At 35.6% G+C, this 23,589-nt stretch overlaps 1 protein-coding gene across 6 annotated transcripts in view; it reads right to left on the reverse strand.

Annotated features, from left to right (window-relative positions):
• The window catches only part of DACH1 (dachshund family transcription factor 1), a 356,490-nt gene that overhangs the window by 93,391 nt on the left and 239,510 nt on the right, over positions 1–23,589 (reverse strand). For 3 of the 6 annotated variants that reach the window (XM_068182306.1, XM_068182304.1, XM_068182307.1), the window contains 2 exons: positions 11,536–11,671; positions 9,138–9,275 (listed from right to left, as the gene is read on the reverse strand). In XM_068182306.1, the coding sequence (XP_068038407.1) occupies positions 9,138–9,275; positions 11,536–11,671 (274 nt within the window). The remainder of the gene's footprint in view (positions 1–9,137; positions 9,276–11,535; positions 11,672–23,589) is intronic. The other 3 variants (XM_068182308.1, XM_068182309.1, XM_068182305.1) reach the window with 1 other exon arrangement.

Here is a 23,589-nt window from a genome sequence, read left to right on the forward strand (position 1 = left end):
AAAATGAAAGCTCAGCCTCCTATCGAGTGATTAACTGGGAAGTTCTAAGGCCTCTAGATATATAAATAGTTTTCTCTTTCTCTGCACAAACCAAACTTTACTGAACACATCCTATTCTCCAATATTGTGTTGCATTCACCTATATATTATGCTGTTTGTACTGACTTCCAAAAAATACAGGTTGAAGAAGCTCAAGTTCAACTTTTAATTACAGCTAGACTGCTTGGGAGTTTTTTGGCCAAGAACACACTATCATCGCATACAAAATTCTAAAGCATCAGTGTAAATCAGTCTAATGTTTACCACTAGCTCACAACAATCGCTACAGATATTTCTACTCTCTAAAACCAAAACTAAATTTAATACCAGAGCTGTGTGAAGAAGTAGTCATAAGGCAAACTTTTTCCTAGAAGTCTGTTAGGATCCAAATCAATGCTTTCAAACTCAAAGATGACCTGTTTTGAGACAAAGAGTCTGTGGACTTTTTTTTTTTTCAAAGTAGCTTCCTAAGCAGCAGAAGGAAAAATTGATGCAAATCATCCAGATATTAGATACCATATCAAAGTGGAGAATCTTCTTCAACAAATTAAAGTTCAATGGTAGGAACAAATTGAAACTACTTCTGTTTGAATTGTGAGAATCTGATACATCTCAAAGGACACAAATCCAAATTATCTGCACCTAAAGGAAAGAAGGGCCTCTGAGAACTCAGTCTGATCATAGATTGCATGCAAAGATAGCAGTTACTGTAATACTTATTGTAATACTGTAATACTTTCTCAGAACAGAAATTTGAAAAAGATTATGCAAAGATACTGTAACAAAAAAGGCAGCTGAATTTTCTTTTTAAAAATGGAAAGAAATATTATTAGTTATATGAAATTTTCCATACTATTTACAAGGAAATAATATCTATGTTTGTGCTGCAATTCTAGGTTTAGGCTTTTCAAAACTGATTTTTTTGAGTATTTTGAACAACTTAGGTAAAACCAATTGCACAGCAGGTTATTAACACTTTTAAAGCAGTGCCTTCAAGTAGTCTCAAGTGGAAGAAATTCTTAAAATTTTGCTGTGAGCTCTCTTTTCTGTAACAGTAACCATTAGAATAAAACGGTACAAATAAAGCCGAGTACATAAATTTCCATTAAGCCAGGGCATTCACTTATGGGAGTTTTCAGGAAGAACATGTATGACTCTATGCTCCCTTTAAATTCACAAAACAATTATGTGTTTCTTATTGTCTTCAGAATTCAGTTCTAGGGCAGCTAGATAGATCATGTATCCTTTTGTTCTCCTTCAAAAAGTAAAATTAGAAATAACTACTTTAGAGAAACAGAACCATATTTGATCACCTTCGTGGTGCTATGGGACATATCCTCTCATAGTGGGATGCCATAACTTCTTTAACTTCATTCCCTGTAACATATTTCTCCTAGAAGTAAACTCTAAGAGAACTGATGATTTGAAAACTTCAGTGTGGTAGCATGATAAAAAGGTTCTTTCTAACATCAATACCCATAACATCTTTCATTTAAGAATTCATTTAAAAAATGAAAATGAGCACACAAATTATTTCAAAAGGTTTTATAGCTTCTCTCCACTATATAAAGACCATTAAAAAACTGAAGACCATTCTAAGGTTTATTGCATGAAGGACACATAATGACCAAAAAGAAAGTTGGGGGGAAAAAAAGAAAAAAAAGAATAAAACACTTTTTAGAACTGTTTGGGGCACAAGACACATAAAACTGTATATGTTGAGCTGTTTCAATAGATTATTAGAAAATACATCAGAGTCTGTGTACATGTAACTCATGTGAGACTATTCAGAAAGTCAGATATGTCCAAGATTCACGTGAGTCACCGTAAATGTACAACAGGCAGTCTGCATATGTGCAACTGGGCTGCATTGACTAGTTAGCCAGGAATGTTTCAGAAGTGATGTGCACATATCCATCAAGTGAAAACTGCACAGCAAATCTCTCATAAAATGTGCCAAAACTACTACTACCACAGCAGAACAAAGGCCCCTAGTAGCAAACAAGTCTGCAGAAAAACGTCATTGGAGAATTTGATGAGGTGTGAGGACCCTGGGGGGCATCCCCTAAGTTAAGGAGACACAAGAAGCTTCCCTCAAAGTTGTTAAAACCCCATTGGCTGCTTCCCCTCTTCCTGTGTCTGTTCCTATGTCCCTGAGCCACTCCCTCCCTGTTCCCTGAGTGGCCCTTATCTTTGTACTGCCCAGAGAGCAGGGTGACCCCCTGACCCCTCCGGACGGGACAGTTAGACCTGAGACATGTGTGTGCTGGGGAACTCTGAACATCTCACCGCGCAGCTGAATTAAACATCTGTGAATACCATGCAAAGGCCCTTTCTGCTTCTTTACCCTGGACTTTACTAGCAGCAGTTCAGGCTGCTACAATGAGGGTCTATAGAAATAATTTTATCCAATTATTTGCACTGAAAAAAAAAGCTTTCAGAAGTTTGTACTACCTTTGTACTCCATCCTGCTTACACATACTATTCGTACCCTGTTCAATAATATGAAAGGCTTCTATGTTTTCTATGTAACACAAATAGATGTTTTCCAGCTACTTAGCAAAAAATAACCCATGAAGAAAAAACTTCCCATTTTATTTTTCACCTTTGTAATCAATTAACTGTAATAGCTTTTAATGTACTTTTAAAATTCCTGAGCCTCTAGGGCTGAGTGAAAAGATATACCAACAACCAAAGTGTAGAAAGGTTATCTTGGTGATACTGGCTTTATCAAAACTTTAATTTAGCAGATCTTTATTATATTCTCTGTCATAGGTCAAAAATTTGACTATTATCTTTTAAGGGTTTGAGAAGTCCTATGTGATGTAGAAAGTGTGAACTCAGTACCTTAAGGATTTAAAAACGAATCTATTAAGATTTAGTAGATAAGATTTAAGATGTGAATTGAGAATGTAGACTTAAAATGTGTTAACTGTAAATGTATTGGTATGTAGAAACCCATCAAAGTATAATAATATTCTTCTTGTTACATTAAAATGCAATATTCAGTCAAATAATTGTATTGTATAAGCATCCCTCTGTGTGCATGTATCTATACAAAAATGAACATATAAAATATGTTTACACAAGCAGCTGGGCAGCAGAACTGCCAATGAAAATTACTCTGTACATCAACTGGTAAATACTCTCCTTATAAAAGGACTTTCTCAGAAAACCAACGGAAATTGTAACAGACCAGAAAGAGAATTTAAGCAAAGTTCTGCATCACTTGCTTGCTGACTATGCTAGAGAAGAGCTCACGTTGAAGAGAATTGTGTTGATACTAAAACTTCCTTTGAGTCTTTCATATTTATAGAAACATATTAATATGTGTTTCTATATTTGTTAAGGTGAATAACCATGTTATATTTACATTGTGCATGCCTTTTAAGAGGATTTACTGCTGATAATACAGAATTAATATCTAACTATATAGGATAGCATACTTATCATTAGTTCCCATTTTGATGCATGAATGCTAACAGGAATATCCAATATTTAAATTATTTTTCATTTTTAACTGAGGATACTTTGAAATTTTATTATTCTCTTTTATAAAATATTAGCCAAAGGTCTAAGACTGATGTTGTCTCTATATGGGTACATAAAATAAAAAGAAAGACAAAACTGGGGACTTTTTAATACATGGATTTGATAAAATTATACCTTAATTGTTGCTGTCAAGAAGCAGTTATTGTTGATTACCTGAAAATTACTTGTGGACTTTCCATTAATATCATAATTTAAGGCTCTTCTGAAAGAAATACTTAAACTTGTTTTGTGAGCATGAAATTTTATATTTTGCCATAGAAAATAGTATGCGTATTTTCATCAAGAGAGTGTCCTTCCCGTAACACCTCAAATAACATATTCAATTTGCAAAGCATGACATTCAGGCTTCATTTACTGTTGGTGTCTACCTAAAAAAAACCCAAATTGATGGAGACAGAAATTTCTAATCTGATGCTCTAAGGCCAGATCCAATAAGACACTTAAGCATCTAAATTTGGTGCTAAAGCAACTAGCTTTTCAGTGGTTGTACCCCATAAGGGAATCCTGGGCTGAAGTGAGCTGAGTCTTACATTCCTTTTAGAGTACTAGGAATGTTGCATCCTAGGTTTGGGTTCAAATTATGGGTTTTTTCTTTGTTAGTTTTCCAGTTCTCTGTACCCTCGTGCATCCCCCGGGTTTTTCCCTACTCCTGCGGTTTCCGTGCCCGTCTCCCCGTTCTCGCAGTCCCACTCACCCCAAAGTCTCGTGTTCGCCCCTGCCGTGCTCCCATTGGTCGCTGTAGTACACGTCATCACCACGATGTCTGTACCCATTGGGCAGGAGGGCTCCCCATCCGCCCTGTCCCTTCCCTATTTGATCCCACTCCTCGGCAAGCTCGAGGCCATTTGCGTCCGTGCGAAGCTGGGAGCGGCTGCAGCTTTTCCATCGCAGCTCTCGCAGCCAATAAAGCATCCAGCCGCCACGCGGACGGATTTGGATGAATTCCCTGCCTCTTTGTTTCTTCCCTCGCGCCGACGGCGAAGCGCGGCCAACAGCCCACCCCGGAGCACGGCAGCAAAAGCGCCCGGAAACTGCAGCGAGCCCCGGCCCCGACGAAAAGCTGAGATGCCCAAGCCGGGCGTTTGAGAGCTGACCAGGGCCGAGAAAAGTAATGAGCAGCCGCGTAGGAAGGTACCAGTTAGGGGGTGCTATGAGTAACCACTGCCTCCAACATCACCCAAAAAAATTGTATGCAGCTACCTGGAGCTAGTAAGTAGATAAACACTGCCAGTAGGACTGAGCTATAAATTACACCTTGCAGACCAAATACAACCTGAATCCAGGACGTAAGGGTAAAGGGATGATATTAAAATATACCTCCCTCTTTTACAAACAGCACAGTGATTAAGGATACTGCTCAGGAAATGCGTTCCACATCTCCAAGTACGGTGTGTCTGACTTTTAAGCCATTGGTTATTTTGAACTCTCTTTTTTTGAAACACTTCAGATCAATGAGCAAAAAGAGTATCAGGATTCAGCAGTCTGGTCTTTTATGTTCTCCACTAGTTCCTCTTCCCTATCCATGCTTAACAGATAACATTACTGAAGAGCTGAAAGAGGATTCAGCGCCATAAAAACCACCAAAAATCTGCTTCTCAAAGCTTAAACTGGGAGGTCTGCAGGATGTCATAGGTAAGCTGAACAGGATAAATGATGAAATGTACCTCATCAAAACTGAGGGACTCGACTCTTTGTGTCACAGAAACTTGAAAAGACTTAAAGTCTTCTCTTAACATAGAAAACTGAATGGATCTTTTCTAATACGAATCCCATACTTCACATAAGCCCTTCTTGTTAAATCTGACTCAATAAAACCAAATGAGCATCATCAAAGAGTCCACAATTCTAGATTACAAAATTAGATGCTTGGTTTCAGCTGTCAAGCACTTGAATTAACATTGTGTACTTAAACTTACCTCATTCCTCCCAGGACCATTTGCAGGTCTACAGCCTGCTTTCAGTAAAACTGGAAATGCTGCTATCTTCTAAAAGCAAAGCAAAACACCTTTGGAAATCTAGGATAATTGATCTCTTGTGATACAGATGATGACATCTTGATTTATGTACAAACTGTGAGGCAGAGGTACTCTGCTGTCCTCCCTAGTCCAGACTAGGAACCTCACTGGACCACAACATAACCTTAGCATATCTAAGTATCCTTCTTATAGAACTCAGGGAATGAGTGGAACTTCATATGTATACATTGGGTCTTGACCCAGCATGAAGCTAGGATGCAGCCAAGCTGCACACCTGGATTAAGCAGCCGCAAAATATCCCCAGTACCCATATTTTATATATGGCTATTGACAACAGAAACTATTCCAGTTTTCCTACAACAAATAATGATCCAGTTTTAACAGACAGATCCATAGAACTTCATTTGATTGTTGGTGTCATAATAATAACCTGACTCAATGGAAGGTAGTGCCCCTCAGAACTCCGCATTTTCACCAGAACCTGAAAATATATTTTGAACACAGTCTAAAGGCAAATAATAAAAAAAAATTAAAAATCAAAACCCAGAAAAACCCAAAACCAGAAAAAACCACCAAAAAACGCAAAAAAAACCTCAAAACCAAACCAAAGCAAACCAAAACAAACAAAAAAAAAACCAAAAGACCCACAAAAAACCCAAAAAACCCAAACAAACTAGCAAACAAAAATCCCCACAACAACAAAAAACCAATCAAAAAACCCCTATAAAAGTACACAAGAGCTTTACTGGTAGCTTAAACTACTCTAATAAAATAAACTAGTTTTTGTCATTAATAATAATTCTTACTGGATTTTGAATAGAAATACATATGATCTTTGAAAGACATATTCAGTTTGCCAATGCCAATGAACTGTTTCTAAATGTATTATACCATGTTGTGTGGACTGGGTAAATTAGCTCCTTTGTACTATGTTTCTAACAGGTAAATGGCATTTGCTCTCCTGTATCCAGCTCATAGATCAGGTGAAACAAATGATTCACCCTCTGATATTCAGAATTTGGTATGTTGATCAGTTGCCTCAGTTATTACTTTGTTCCCTTTGTTCCCTTCAAATTATCTGTTGACTGTAAATACATTCTCCCTGATCTCAGACAACTTCAGAGATTTTTCATCTTTTCATTTTTTTAATGGAAGAGGAGACAAAAAAAAGACAGGGCCTTCTTCACTAGTAAGGATTTTCTCGGTTCTCACAGGTTAATTAAAAGACATTTTAGTTGCAGCTAGTAGATTTCTGCCAACAAAAGGCTTAGAAGAAAACACATTAATTTTTAAATGCTTCATGACACTTATTTAGAACTTCTAATGTCTTCTTCCTTTCCTTTCCTTTCCTTTCCTTTCCCTTTCCTTTCCCTTTCCTTTCCCTTTCCTTTCCCTTTCCTTTCCTTTCCTTTCCTTTCCTTTCCTTTCCTTTCCTTTCCTTTCCTTTCCTTTCCTTTCCTTTCCTTTCCTTTCCTTTCCTTTCCTTTCCTTTCCTTTCCTTTCCTTTCCTTTCCTTTCCTTTCCTTTCCTTTCCTTTCCTTTCCTTTCCTTTCCTTTCCTTTCCTTTCCTTTCCTTTCTTTTCCCTTTCTTTTCCCTTTCTTTTCCCTTTCTTTTCCCTTTCTTTTCCCTTTTCCTTTCCCCTTTCACCTTTCACCTTTCACCTCCCCTCCCCCTCCCCCTCCCCCTTCCCCTTCCCCTTTCCCTTTCCCTTTCCCTTTCCCTTTCCCTTTCCCTTTCCCTTTCCCTTTCCCTTTCCCTTTCCCTTTCCTTTCCCTTTCCCTTTCCCTTTCCTTCTTTCTCAGCTGATGAAGGTGATGGTGTTTTAACAATAAAAGTGCCACCACCTGCACATGTGTTTGCATTTTTAAATATGGTCGCAGTCTAACTGATTTGCAGGGGTAAAACAGTTTCAAAATCTGATTGCAAGCTCACAATGACAAAACTAGATAATTACTATCTCCACAAATATCTGTAAGTCAAATCACTTGTTTTAATACAGATTAGATAGTACTAAAGTTACAAGATTGATATGAGAGACATGATAAATGTAGTCATGACAGAAAACAATTTTTAATTTAGTAACCCCTATCAATCTAGATAGCCCATGAATATTTACCATTAATTCAGTAGGTTGGAACAGAGCGGGGGAAAAAGAATAAAAAAAAATAAAAATAAAAAAAAAAAAAAAAAAAAAAGAGGTTTGACCTAAACAGGACTGAGGAAAAAAGAGAAAATTCTCAGCAGTTTTACTGGGATAGCACAATAAAAAAAAACACCTTTAAAAAACTGAATGACATGCAAAAGTATTGCCATTCTTAATATGTACTTCTCTTTGCAGAACTTACCAGTCGGATTATAGTTAAACAAGTAACTTCAAAGGCTGAAATAAAATCATTTATGGAAATTAAAAACAAACCTATTTGATCACATCGTACTTCACAGCAGGGATACAATTTGCAGAGGCTGACTGAGGGCATAGTGTAAGCAAAAACAGGTTGTGTGTGCAATGAACCAAACTAAATGGTTTATATAAAAGAAATGTTGTTTCCATTAATTTTTCTGGTAATCTTATTAAAAACGCCACCTGTCCAGAATAGAATTGTCCAGGTTTTAATTCCTTTTCATATCTCAGTGTTCAAACATAAGACAGAGGAGGTACCATCTTATAGCTATTAAAATATGTCACAAAATGTCTTATTCTGAAATCTTCATAGCTACAGCAGTTTCTACAGCTCTGTTTCAGCATCCGGTTATTGTACCTTTTACTTTTTCTCTTGTTATGCTCAAAAAACTGACTTTTCTGATAAGCTTAAAGAAATTTTTTTTTCAAAGCATGCATTGCTTTTTAAGCCTCTCTTAAAAAAAAAAAAGTTTCCAGTCTATAAGACCTAAAATTCAAATATATGAAGCAAATAAAACATAAAATGCACCTTTCAAAATTCCACCACCACCCCACCAAAATCCCCTGTAAGAGCCCTGAACAGGAACTTGACTTTGAATACCAGCAGAGATGAAATGGTGTCATAATCAGCATAAGTGCATGTGGACTATTCACCTAGATCAAACACTCTGGTCATATACTCAATTAAATTTAAATCCCATTATATAATGTATACCAGCCTCATTTTATGCAATTCCCTAATTTAATGGCTTGGTATTAGCCTTTTTAGCTTTTGCACACATGGACTAATTTTCACGGTGCTCAGTCCCTCTGGGAAGTAGGTCATTAAAGTCAACTGGACAGAGACAGAAACTTAATACCTAAACAGTGTTGCAGAAGGGTCAGAGTCACAATAATAATGTAAAAGTTTTTCACTCATCCTACTTTGCATTATTCATGAAATTTCTCCCTCATATAGGTAGATATCCATTAATATTGGAGATGAAAAAATAGAACAATAATAAAAATTATTAACCTGTTAAAATTTGATTTGTAAAACTGAAAAGAAATAAATCAACAAAACAAAAATCTCAATTAAGAAATTAAAAATCACAATTATAGTAATATTTAGCTACCAAGACAACACTTGTTTTACACTGCAGCACTAGAATTATAATATTCATATTACCTTTCTCAATGTGTATTCTTTTTGTCTCATGTCCCACATCATGACCAGCCAGATCACCCTCCTTAGGTCCAGGAAGGACATTAGGTGACAAACCCATCAGCATTTGGTTCATAGAGAGCCCGTTCTGATGGACAGCTGCTAGACACAAACGCAGGCAGAAAGAAATCAGCCATCATATTAACAATAGTCTTTTTTACTTCTTTTACATAGTCTTCCTCTTAATTATACAAGAATTCTAACAATCACGAAGTTACTTAATTAGTGCTATCAGGATCCACATAGAGGAAAAGTTTCTTCCTGTTAATTCTAGTTTAAAACAATTGGTTTTAAAAAGAAAGTTCAGTAACTTTGGATAAAGTTGGAGATTTGCAAATATGTTCTTGCTTATTTAATAAGAATTGCTAAATTTTTAGTTCATTGTACAAAAATGCTTGAGTACCAATATTCCCAATATGCAGTCCCTAATAACTTCCTTAAATGAAGCATTGTGGCCTTTCAGGTGATAAACACTGAAAACACATATACATTCTGTGTAACAGTAGAATTGCTTATTTGCTCATCAGACAGGTGGAAAAGCCCTGTCCAACAGCTTTCAGAGACCTTCATGAGTCTCAAACACATCTCAGAAAGGTGTATCTATTTCTGTGTAGGTAGTTCATATTTCTATGCTTTTATTCTGAAAAAGAAAATGTCTTTTCAAGAGGTTTATTCCATTTTTAGTATTTTTTTTTTTAATATGGAACCCATATTCCTGTAGTACTCATCTTATTCTGGCTGCCACCACAGAAGTTGTACTTAAGAATCAGGTGTGATGATAACAAATCAGATAGAACAGAAAAGAATTATCTTATAAATAAATAAGTTCTTGAAGTGATCCATTACTTAAGGAACTCTCGTTATGCTCACATGGAAGAAAAAAATGTGCAAAGGTCCCACTCCTCTCTGTAAATTATGGAGTAATCTGAACAATACAATTTCCTTTTTCATTTTAAAAAAAGAGCAATTCCAGTAAATAGCGCTCATAGATTTTTGGGGTTTGTGATGCTTTGTTGTCTTGGGTTTTTTTTAAGAGAACAATGGAAAAGAGCTTCATCAGTTGTAAACAAATATACTATTCAATCAAGAAAAAAAATTTTAATTCCATGTTTGTGAGAATTTTTTTCAGATCTTCACCTATGAAGTCTGCAGTGGGTTGATCCTGGCTGGACAGCATTTGCCCACCAAAGCAACTCCATCACTCTCCCTCCTCACTGGACAATGGAAAGAAAATATAATGAAAGGCTTGTGGGTCAAGCCTGGGGAAATAGATAGGTCGCAGTATATGGGATGTCAATTTAATCTGCTCTCTGAATTGTCCAAGTGATAAGAAAACAGAATTTTCAGCTTGCCATAGTCAGGCCTCATTTCTTTTCTTTGGTAAGTCATTTTTCATTATACACTAATGAAAGATCTCTCATCTGAAGGTCAATGAAGAGTCGGCTTCTTGAGTCTATGGGGAGCCTGAAAAGAAGCAGCCTAAAGGACACGTGTTGCATCTAATCAGTATGGCCACCTATTTCATACAGCTATTTCATGGCCTATGTGTGTGCCAAACCCTCTAGTTTCACCTACTGACAGATTCCACTGTGGAAAGACGATTTAAACACACAAAAACCTGCAACAGAGCAGTATTAAAGGGAATGGACAAGAGTAATATGAATTTAGGTACATATCCATAAAATAGCATGCATTTAAAACCTTAATTTCCACTGCTGCACAGGAATATCACAGAATTCCGAGTCTTTGCCATGTAATTTACATCCTGTATATGGAACTTTGATAAAAATGGCATGACTCTGGGACACCACAGTTTAATTTCACTCTGTCCCCTATGAACTATGAGGTGATAATATTCTTTCTATAGTATTTTTCACAATTACAAAATTTTGTATTTAAAAATTTATAAAGTACGCACATTCTTAATTTATTAACCCAATTCTTCTCTTTATCAAGCAATTCTACCATGTAAAATATTGCTTATGAAGTCAGATTCAATTTAGAAATCAAAACCGAGTAACCAAATTAAATAAAATTCAATTTCTTTTAAAAATGTTTTCACTATATGTTCAGTTCTAAAACTAATCCAGCAAATTGCTTCCCGTCTGCAATTCCGTATTTCATTGCTCATATCTTTAAGTTTAATGTGACATGATGGCAGTTTATATCAGTACCTGTTAATGTAACATCAGATATTATGATACTCTAAACTAGGGAACATAATGCTGGGAGATAGTTATTGCAGCTGAACTTCTGAGCATGAGACATATGAGATCTATTTAAGGTGAGGGCATTTTGGCCAGAAAAACAAGCTGCACCTATTCAGTTTTAAAGTGGTGAGAAGGAGAAGAATGGGACCTACGGATTCTGTCTGAAGAGCTCTCGGTCCGCGCAGGAGAACTGGACACACTGCTGCTTCGATGAGAGGATGGATGGCTGCCAGGTCTTCGACCCTCTTCAAGAGAAGGAGCAGGAGAAGGGCTGTCTGGAACACGTTCCTAGAACACACAAAAAGTCATTGCGATAAAATGGCAACGTTAAACCAAGCCTCTGTTTCCAAACATCACTTCCCTAAACTGAATCTCCCTCCAAAATTACAACCTATTCATTCCCCTGTTGACATTTCCAGGATTTCCAGAGCATTCTCAAAGGAAACTTGGCAACTTTAGGACACTAGACCTTACATTTCAGCATGCAATTTGAGCACTGCTCATCCTATTAGGCTTTTAACTGTCTTCTAGACTACTTAAAAAATAAGAGGTTTGTTAAGCTTTTGTTGTTGTTGTTGTTGTTTTGGTTTGACTTTTTTTGTTTACTTTTTTTTTATTTCTTTTTTTAATGTTTTGTTTGTTTCTTTTATTATCTTTACTCATATCACCATGCAGTTGAATTGGAAGCATACATTTTGGCTTACAGATGTTAGCCTTACAGGAGGAGGAATTATGTATTCCCGTAAATAAATAAAGATCAGGTACCATTGTTTTATCTCATGTTGACTTTTACTTCACATTTTAATTTCAAAGAGGTTTCTTGAGCAAGAAGATCTTATGGAACCATATGTTATGGACCATAAAGAAAATATAACCTCCTTATAGTACCTATACCAGTAACATGACTGATATAAGTCCAAATGTCTATTTTTACCATGGAACACAAACTTGGAATGAATCACAAAAAATGTGGCCAAATCACTTCAAAATGGGGAAAACCACCATTCATATTTTTCGATCCAGGGAAAGGCCCGGCAGGTTAGCCAAAAGGAGCTATGATGCACTTCAAGAGGCTCCTTGGTTTTGAAAACCAGAATGTTAGGACTGTGATGGTTCGATTGCATATCTGCTATGTGAGAATTGTTAGTATGTAGCAGACAGATATATCTGATATTTACCCAGGAGTTAGACACAAACAATAAGCTAAGGGAGATGAGCGCAGAATAGTTCTTTCTAGAAAATTCACTGTCTTTCCCTGCAGTTTCCTTTTTACTGCTGAAAGTTCTCAAGACTCATTGCTAAAGTATGTGAAAGTGAGGCTGTTTTGGAAAAGTAGTGATAAAAATAAATAAATCCTATACGGGAAATCTATTGGAAGGATTGAAGATATTAAAATAACTTTTTTTTTTTTGCTTGTTTTTCTCATTTTGATAACTGAAAAACTGATTTATAATGAAAAAAACAATGAGCCCAAACCACCAATCAACAAACAACTGCAGACATTCAACACACTAAAAGCTTTTGGTAATGAAATAATACAATTAGTACATGTTTAATAACACAAAAGAAAACTCGCTGTTGCAAATGCATTTTTTTGAATAAAGCAGTACATTCCTCACACAGAAAAGTTCTTTTTCAGCAGTCATTATTTTATTATGCACAGTCACTAGACAAATATTTACTTCTCTGAATGCATTCTTAAGAAAGTTTGCAACATCCTCAACTAGAGTAATCAATAAATTTGCTCAAGGTAAGTTTCATAGAAAAATATCTGCGGAACTTGAGATTCTGATTGCAAAGGGATTCAATGAGCATACTGATAGAGTGGGAGGAGATTTCTTAGAGCAATGTTTCAAGATATTTAAGTGGATTCCACTTTAACAGTCTTAGGTTTTTAAGTCAAAAACCTTGATGAGGATAGCTTAACTGCATCATAGCTCTAGGCTTATTATGACTTTGATTGTGTTTATACGTCCATGAACTGGGTATTCAAGAGGAGGATTATAACACAGATGTTTTCAGAATGTAGAAGATTTATTTCTTTAGATTTAGGAGGATTTAAGCATGCACAGTGTACAGATTGATATAAATTAGAACATGGTATATTTAATCATTCATTTAAAATATAATTTCACTATTTGGCACACAATGTATTGTTCTTAGAAGGGTTTCATTAAAATGAAATCCAGTGAGCACATAAGATTTGAATACAGAGCTGCAGAGTAAATTAATTTATTTAAACAGCTTAATTTGTTTATCCTATTTATTTATGTGTGCTTTTACAGCACATATTATGAAATGGAGCGAGCAAAAGGAACGCACAGAACAACAAAATATAATTACTGTACAAACAAAACAGATAATGAGTTTTATTCTCACATAATATGACATAGACAAAATCCATGAGAAAACTATATATCTTTGCTTTATCAATTCATTTGTAAAATACCCTTTAATTCCAATAAAACATAGGATTGAACTAAACAGAAATGCAAAATAAACCAATTTAGTACCTTAACTATAGTTTTATATCCTTGCTTCATAGCTCCACAATCAGCAATCTAGTCTACAGCAAATTTTTGTGTTTAACAAATTCACTGCAATAATAAATGGCAATGCTACTAATAATAAATTGAAATACTCTGTAGCTCTAAAACAGTTATAGCAATAAACTAATGGTGGTGGAATATCAATATGTCTTCCTTAACAGAGATTTTGTGTAGAAAAGATTAATTTTGTTTGTGGCAAAATATTAACTTTCGACTCCATTTAAAATTTTTCAGAAAAGGAAATGTTCAAAATGGTGTTCATTAAATAATGCAGATCAGCGTGCCACTTTCATACAGGTTACTCTATATGAAACAGCAAAGACACAGAACTTACTGACAGTCCTGGTAATAGAAATCACCTAGGATTCTGTCTACTGCCCAGGATTTTTCCTAAAACTTGCCTATTTTTTTCCTCCATGTTTTGCTTCCCTATTTTTTTCTGCAGATACTCACAGGTAAAACATAGTGTGAACAATTTAGGTAATATGCAGTAATTTAGCATATGGTTGACCAACATTTCAGAATTGTTAAGACTCTCAGGTATCAGAACCAGAGGCTTTACTAAGCAATGGGCAACAAACTCTTAGGGGCCAAATTTGCAGCATTCCTTATCTCGGTGCTCTTCACAATTGGATCCAAATCATGAATCCTAAACATTTAAGAATCTGGCATTTACCTCCTCCAATAATGTTCCTACCACAAAGAAATTTTTACTCTAGGGAACTCTAACGCCTTCTTGTAGTCTTATTCCAGTGACAAGTTACACAGCCTCAATATCAAGTTCACTTCATAAATAACAGACTTGTTCCTGTGATACTGTGTATTTTATTTTATGCTGTAAAAAACAGGTAAAATATTTCAGTATCAGAGATTTTAACACATGAGATTGAGGTTATCTCTAGAATTGAAATCACTCCAGTTTTGTTCCACTCCAGATATCATCCACAAAATCACACTGTTTCGGTCTCTTCAAGTAAAACAGGAGAGTCTTTATGCATTTATCAACCTTTTTTTTTAAAAATTTCTGAAATAGGCAAATATTGCAAAATGTTATTCTGAAAGTTACTTTTAAATAACTTTTTTTTTTAAAGAATTATATTAATACATCAGCAACGGTATTCAGAAGACCAGAAATACTTTCTTCCCTATGTCATGTCTTTGTCCATATACAAGGTCACATAGCTATACAATATTAATTTCTTTCTTTGCCTATTTTATTTCTGCTTCAGCGGCATGTTTTCACTGCTCGAAAATTGCTTCATTACCAAAAGCCTTCCTCAAAATATATCAAAACACAAAGCTGATGAAGTTTAGCTGTTGTATCACTACTGAAAACATTTCAGGTAATATATGTAAGAATAATCCTTCTGCTCCTAAGAGGACAGAGAAGTAAGTGGTATCTTCTAGGTTGTCACCACCTCAGTTTTCCCACAAATATTCTTTATTCTTTGCCATTCTTGTTCCTTAATAACAAAATTGTTGACCATTTCTGACAAATCTTGAATACATGTTCTTGCAATAACCAAACCAGATTTACATGCACGGTCTTCACCTCCTGGCTACTTCTCTCCTACAGGTATTTAGTCTCAGGTTTTTACTATGTTCTAGTTTACTTTGCCATAAGATTCATCTCTCGAGTTTAGTCATCCTTTAAGTTTAGTCATGGAATGAGCTCTAGACATGCAATTAAGTCTTGTTCTAAAGGTATATAATTTTTTGAACTTTTCAGTTGTCTTGCTCCTCTCCAGTATTGAACAAACTTCTTCAAGGATGTTTGTGCTTTAAGTCATTGAAATGCAGAGGATAAAGTAATTTATTTTCAAGGTCATACTTTTGATAGTTTAGGTAACTTATGGAACTGTTTAGGTTGGAAGAGATGTTTAAAGGCCATCTAGTTTCAACCCACCTGCCACAGGCAGGGGCACTGTCCACTAGAGGAGGTTGCTCAGAGCCCCATTCAGCCTGGCCTTGAACACTGCCAGGTATGGGGCATCCACAGTGTCCCTGGACAGCCTAACTGCATGCTAGGGAAAGTATAAATGACACAAACTGTTTTATACAGTCGTGATAATAATAATAAACATCATTAGCATCAGCATCAGCATCATCTTTTAATCAGGAGTGTGAGAGACTGGACAGGTTAATGACTCAAACAGTGGCCCACTTGACCACCCAGGTGCAGACAGCACACACTCATCACTGGAGGATACAGCTGGGTGTTGAAAAAGATAAGGAAAGAGGCTGGTAAGATGCAAATCTTGCCAATTTGCCAGTGGGTTAGTGGTTTTTATCATGGCTATGCCCTTTTCATAATGGCTCAGGCATGAAAACTTCCCACTGGGAAAGTACTGAGACATTCACACATGGTCTGAAGGTGTTTACCCCTTCGGATGGGCCATAATTGAAGGCTCAACTGTGCTGACAGGAGAGGCAGCTGTGGCATCTTCGGAGGTGTCATGGATCATGAAAGACTCCTAAAGTGTTCTGTAGTCCACAGCCTTACACAATTCAGCATGAAACTCCTCACCTCAGGAGAGGAACCTGGATTCCCACCAGAACCTAAGCATATATAACTGTGGAACTTTGGTGTTTTGTGGGCTTTTCCTATTCCTGACAGATAAGACAGCTGCAATCCCTTCAGCCAACAGATATTGAAATTGCAACAATCAAGCCTTGTTGTGAGGTCCACAGGTGGTGATATCTTTCTATTCCTTTCCATCCTTTTCTTTTAAGTGTTATTTTTATGTTTTGATATTGCTATATTACTACACATAATAGTAACCTAAATGGCTACATATGTACTCCCCATTGCAACCAAACTGTTCTAAAATAAACCCTCCAAGTGTATATTTGCAAACATGGATGTGCGTGATTTCATACGACATTCAGTGCTGTTTTGCTCTAATCTGCCCCAAGGAATCTATTAACAAGAACCTGCGTTACCCTCACCTTTTTGGGTGGGTCGTAACAGGGAGTAGTTTATATTCCAACCTTTGTGGGAAGACACCTGTGTTCCAAGCCTTTTTAGTGGTAGAATTCTAAAAATTGCTTTTAAAAGTGATCAAAACACAGATTTCTTTCTTCAGTTCTTTACTGACTTATTTTGAACTCCCGTGAGATGTATTCCAGGAATAACTATCTTGTAAAATGTCACATTTAATTTGACATTGCTTTAGCTGGATAAGTGTAAAGAAATTAGTTACTTGAGTATCTTTCATATTTTCTGCAAGCAGAATATTTTATTTTTACAGTTTTACTTTTTATTCTGCTTTAGTGAAAGACACTATGATGCTCTAAATGAACATTTAGACTCAGGAATTGCAAAATTAACTGGACTAATAATTATTTCCTAACTTCCTCAGTCACTTCTATATGTGTTTTATCAAACTGACTGAATACTATACAATTTTATTTCTATTTCCTTATCTGCATACTATCTGGTTTGCTAAAGATCTAACTTCACACTGATGCACATGACATTTTTCTCACCTTGTTCTTACAGATCCACTTCTAATCCCAATCAAAATTCAGGAGTTTGAATGTTTTGTATTGTCCTTAATTACACGATTATCTTAAATCTTGGACGTCTTTCTCAGAATAAAAGAATCCATGATGTTTACATAAGATGTTTTCTCTCTCTGTGAATACCTTAAACATATTTATCTTTTGGACCAATTGAAGTTAATGTGATTTCCATTATACTTTTTACTTCTGCAATTTTTCATTGTACCTACTTTGCTGAATCACAAGAATACTGACAACTTAAAGCATAAAATGAAGAAAGAGGTCAACTGACAAAAAGACTGAATTGGTTTGATTTTAATGTCCTGTTTTCTACATGTATTATTACAGCAGAAGTTAACTGAGAGGAAGCCAAACAGTAGACTTCCAAGTAATCCTTTAACAGTACTTCCCCAACAAGAGACCTAATCCTTGGAAATCATGAGCAGTATATAAAACACAATGACCTAGTCAGGAAGTGGGTGTCAATGGATAGGGCCATTACAGAGATTAAAAACAAGCAAGCAAACAAAGTCGATCCCCATCAACAGAAGAAAGAGCTTGGTTTTACATTCACAATGAATATTTCTTCTAACAAAAAAAATGTCCTTCTAAGGTATTCAAAAAGCCCCATGCAATAAGCAAATATATAGACATGCAAGAAACTCTGTTCCAATCAAATTAGTAACTCCTTATTGGCAAGCTGGACACACTTTCTGATTTTTTAAGGTTTTTTTTCTCCTCTTCTGAAAATCTACCCTTACTTGAAACATAAGCTTAAGAAGCATCACTAGGAATTCACCGCTCAAATTAAATCCAAACCACACATTCAGCCAAACACCAAAAATTCATCTGACTAGATGTCTTTGTCTCTATTACAAATGCCTGCATCATAACTAGTCACCCTAGGCTCATTTGTCACCCACACATTTACGTTTCCAAGGTATAACTCACCTCATTCTAAAGTAATTATCTCAAATAGATCCAGTGTATTATCCCTAGAAGTCAGAAATATGAATCTCATCCCTTGTACCTGGCCCCATGGCCATATTGCATCAAGTCAATCTCACACTGCCTACACACCTCCCTGTTACACACGTGAACATGCAAATCTCCAAATATAAAGTTCATACTACTTTCTGTGTGTCATGTGTAGATACCTATTTTACATGCCACAAGTTCATTCATATGACCATATGGCTGCTATTAGCTTCAAACTGCACCTCAGAAACACGCATGATAAAAGAAACAAGGATCCCCTATTATTAAAAAAAGAACATGATTCGAAGTTGCAGCCTACCATATTTAGTTAGCATCCTCTAAGGTCATTATTTAAAAAGTGTATTAAAAGCTAAAACAAATAATATTAACCATATAGATAGAACTAATTATGAGGTGGAACACAGCATCCTCTAATATAAAGATGGTTAAGCCATAATAAAAAAGGTCAGCTATACTTTGACCTAAGATCTACTCATTTGAAATGAAAAAAAAAAAAAAAAAACTAATGTACCGATATACAAGTTATTTTAATGCAGAGATTTTCTCTGTTATGTTCAAGTTCCTACAAATTAGATATCATATTCTCTGCAGCTAGGATAAAATTAAGTATTATTTGATTTACATTATGCCTAAAAAATTATAGGTATATTCCAATTTTCATGTTTGGTCACTTAACATGTGAAAGTAGTTGTTTTAGGAGCTGATAGCCCTATTTTTATTCTAAAATATTTATTTCAGACTAATTACATTTTATTGTTTGAATGCTCTAAATCAAATTTCTCCTTACATAAAAAAGAACACTTGATCTTACTTCATGTATAAACAGGAAATTAAAGTATCTTCCCTCTTGAATTTTTACACATTCAAGAAAAGCACTTTGAAGTAATGTTAAAATTTCTATTTTGAATGTACAATGCACTAATGTCTCTAAAAATAGTAGGTTATCTGAAAAGTCAGGTGTTTTTCAGGTTAGGCATACAGAAAGGGTTTTTCTGCCAATTTGGAATACAATCAATTTTGTTCTCATTCCCTGTCTGTAGAACATGTACAGCATATCCAGCTTCACAGGAATGCTGCCACTGCCTGCATAATGCTTCTCCTGTATGGCACAGAAGAGTCCATAGAAAACTTTTGCCTTCAACACAGGATTCAAGACTCAGATCAGTGAAATGAACTTGCCCTTTTTCCTCTTAGAGCCTGTTTCCTTTCAGGTATGCTCTCTGGACTTGCTCACCACCAGTCTGACATGAGACATTAAAATGTACTCTGTTCAGCCATTTCTGTATGGTAGTGACAAATTTCTTCTCTTTGGCTATTATTTGGACTTTTTGGGAAAAAAATCACAGAAACACTCAAGTCTGAGTTGGAAGGGACCCAGAAGGACCATCAAGTCCAGGTCTTGAGTAAATGGCTCATATGGGGATTGAATCCATGATCTGGGTGTTATTAGCACCAGTCTCTGACCAACTGACCTATTATAGGCAAAAAAAAAAAAAAAAAAAAAAAAAAGATAGGAACATTAAATTACATCAACAAGAGCATACATATTGGCACTGAAAAAGTGAATGGATTCCAAAATAAAATTTCATGTCAGAATAGTCCTATAAACAGAGTTGTTCAAAAAAATAAAATCTGTCAGCAGCTACCTTTGTTAAATAAGTTTACAGTAAATTTCTGCTATTGGCTCACAGGAATATATCTATCTGTATACAGATAGATTTTAAAAAAGGTATAAAAGAGTGTAACACAACCAGTACTGTGACAGATGTGAGGGAATTAGCAATGTTTAGTCTGATATATCCATTACACAGTGGAAAACTACTGTGCCACTGCTGTCTCCACTTTTTCAGCGGGACATATTGGTTTCTTCTATTTTATTCTTAATTATTTCTATAAGTATTAGTCACATATGGATAAATTACAATTTTTGATTCTGGCATGCTGCTGCTCCATTCTAACTTTTACAATGTAATTTCAAGTCGCTATTAACATAAGGTATGTCATTTATATTTTCATATATCTTTTTGCTGAGTGAAAAAATTGATGTAGTGAAACTGCTAACAACCTGAGCCTTTGAAACCATGGGCAGGTGATGAAAGCCACTTCATGTCTAAAGCATCCCCAGGTCAGAGCTGTCACACTCACTGCAATTCATTGTTGTCACAATCTGCTGTCCCTGCTTGTTGCTGCTCTCCCCTTATTCATCCAACTCATATATCTAAACATTCCATTACAAAAAGACATCTAATGTTCATCTCATGTTCGAAAGGGCACAACACTCTTCTGAAATATAATTCTGAAGAATTTAGGGCTCAGAGTTCACTGCCAAATCTAAGGTGTTGCTTTATAAGCCTTCCCTTGTAATTTCGTCTTTGTCTCGTCTCCTGAATACAGCAGGATAAAATGTTTAGTCAGTACATGATCTCAGCTTTATTCCAACATCTTATCATGAAGAAATGAAATATTGCCCAGTAATAGAAAGGCATTTGAAGCTTTGTGAGTTTAAAGATAACAGTGCTAGCTGTGAAGTCAGTGAATTGGAAGGAAAGGTCAGCAAGTCATCTTCTGTGGCACTGTTCACAAAGGCAATCCTTCTCTCCAGTGAAGCTGGTTGTTCATAATCTGAAGACTTCGGTTTTCTAAGGCTTAATTTTGTTCTTTGTTACTTAATTAGATATGGTTACTATTGATTTACTTTTCAGAGTCGAAATTTCTCACAGGCCTTCTAACTTTCAAGCAGACTTCACTCTGGCAAACATGCTGTACTCTAATTTCAAATCTATGCTGTTGTTTCAGATTACAACTACAAACTCTGAGATGAGTGATTCAAAAACTTTTCAATTTGTGGAAACATTGATATTAAGGAGAAAATACTTCAGTAAAATTAGAGTTAAAAATGAGTCAAACCATAATGAAAACAAAATCAAGATGTCTGAAAATAATAGGAATAAAAAACTGGAAGCTATAATTCTGATAATAAACAGTTTCATGAAAGAGAGCAACTGCACTATTTATCTAATCCTGTAAAAATAAAGAAAAAGGAGGTTTGACCTTCTCACTTACATTTATTCTTGAGAATATTTATTTTGATTGTAGTATAAGTTATTATTCATAAACATTACGCTGCCAGCACAAGGTTCAAGAAGTATGCTGATTACATTTTCCTGCTCAACTACTCAGTGCATATAATTCAGTGAACATTAAAATCACAGCCTTTGACTATGCCTCCAGAAGAACAGGTAAACTGCCAGTGACATTATGCCCATCCTCATGGGAAGAAAATCACCTAATAATGACCTCATGCTTTTAAGTTTCTGGGGTTTATGTTTCAATCCTGTTCAGTATTAAAAAACAGGAACATAATTACTTAGCTGTGCTACTTCTATCCACATGACCATATCCCTCTGCAATAGATAATAGCAGAGGATATAAATCCAGACATATGTTGTACCACAATGGGGCTGAAGGAATGAGTAGGAAACACTAAGTTCCTTAGCCCTTATAGTACTGTTGAAATAACTATGTGCAGCAAGATCTTACATGTAGAAGTGAGTTTTGAGTGACAAATTAAAACTTGTGTTTATGGATTCACCCGTAGTAGAAATTAATTGTGAGCAGTAACTTACAGGCCTTGACTGAAGAAGTCACAACAGCATTTGGGTAATGTGATGTTCAACATAAAGGACCCAAAATCCTTAACTTATTAGTGCAAACTTCAAAAGAAATGTGTATTTCATCCTCATATGTGCACACTTTTCTAAAGAGAACTTAGGTTAATTTGGTAATTTAAAAACATTTCATTGAAATCCACATATTTTTATATTACGGTTATGTGCAAACCAGATGGGAACATGAAACCTGGTTTGTCAAATAACTTGCACAGGATGTTATGCCAGGAGTTATGCAAAAGTTGGCAGCTACAATGAATATTTAATTAGCATGGATATGAGAGCTGAATTTTCAAAAATGACATTGATACATACTGTAGATTATTAATACAAACAAAAGCTTAAATAAGCAAACTTTTGGAAAGAAATTATGATTTTCCAGTTAAAAAGTGCTGATAGAATGTTTCAGAGAGCCTGAATTGTTAGATACTTTCAAAGTCTTCACCTTCATTATAAGGAATCTATCTCTGCTAAAGAAAACAGATGAGTTACAAAAATGAACTTGTTAAGAAGTAAACAACCCCCAGGTTAAGGAAAATTTTTCTGGTATGGGACTGCCCACAGTTACAATAATATACACAGTTATATGATGACAGTATGTACCTTTCAGAGTCCAATAGTTTTAAACCTACTAGACACGTTTAGATCACATGAGCCAAAAGTACTTCTCAGTTAAGTGCTTCCTGGGTTCAGCAATGTTCCCATAATGGGGTTAGATCTGTCAACAGAGCAGGACTTGCTTTCCACAAAAGGAAACCATTTTTACATGGCCTATGAGAGATGTTGTACTCAAATGTACCTGACTGTGGTAACTGGAGACAAAGATAGTGGTCACATTGCAATATGCTCCCATAGACATATTTAAATGTAGGCCATAGTAACTTAAGCAGCTTTAATAGCTACAACTAACTTGTAAATCAGCTTTACAAGCTAGAAGTCAGCTTGTTAAAGTTTAGAAACAGAAGGTTACCAATGCTCATGAAGGTCAAATTTTATACTCTTACATATGAAATAAAATAGCTTATAAAAAATGAAAGGAGGGAAAATAGCATGAAAATAATGAAAACAAAGTTTTGTTGGCACAGTAATTCATATGTCAGGTATCATTTAGCATGTGCTCCATCTCAATCTTCATTTTTAGATACCCCAGTAGGACCAGTGGCCACTGGTCCAATTAAGAAAATAAATTTAGAATTAAATAAAGCGCCACGTGTGTTCCAGGAAACATTAGTATCATGTAACTCTTACTGAATACCAATCAAGTAAAAATAGGAAAAGAAAGTTGCAAAAATCACCATGTAATCAGTTAGTTAGCAGCAGAGTGCTTATATCCCCAACACATGGGCAAGATGGAAACCAGGGTGGGATCTAGTCTTGTTGGCATACAACCTAAATAAACAATTCTTTTCAAACCAGTATCTTAACTCCTTGTGTCAGCAAAGGTGAGAAAGAGATGCCACTGAAGGCCTCCAAAGGAGACCCTAAA

The sequence above is a fragment of the Anomalospiza imberbis genome, chromosome 2 (genome assembly GCF_031753505.1).
Source record: "Anomalospiza imberbis isolate Cuckoo-Finch-1a 21T00152 chromosome 2, ASM3175350v1, whole genome shotgun sequence".
NCBI classification, from domain to species: domain Eukaryota; kingdom Metazoa; phylum Chordata; class Aves; order Passeriformes; family Viduidae; genus Anomalospiza; species Anomalospiza imberbis.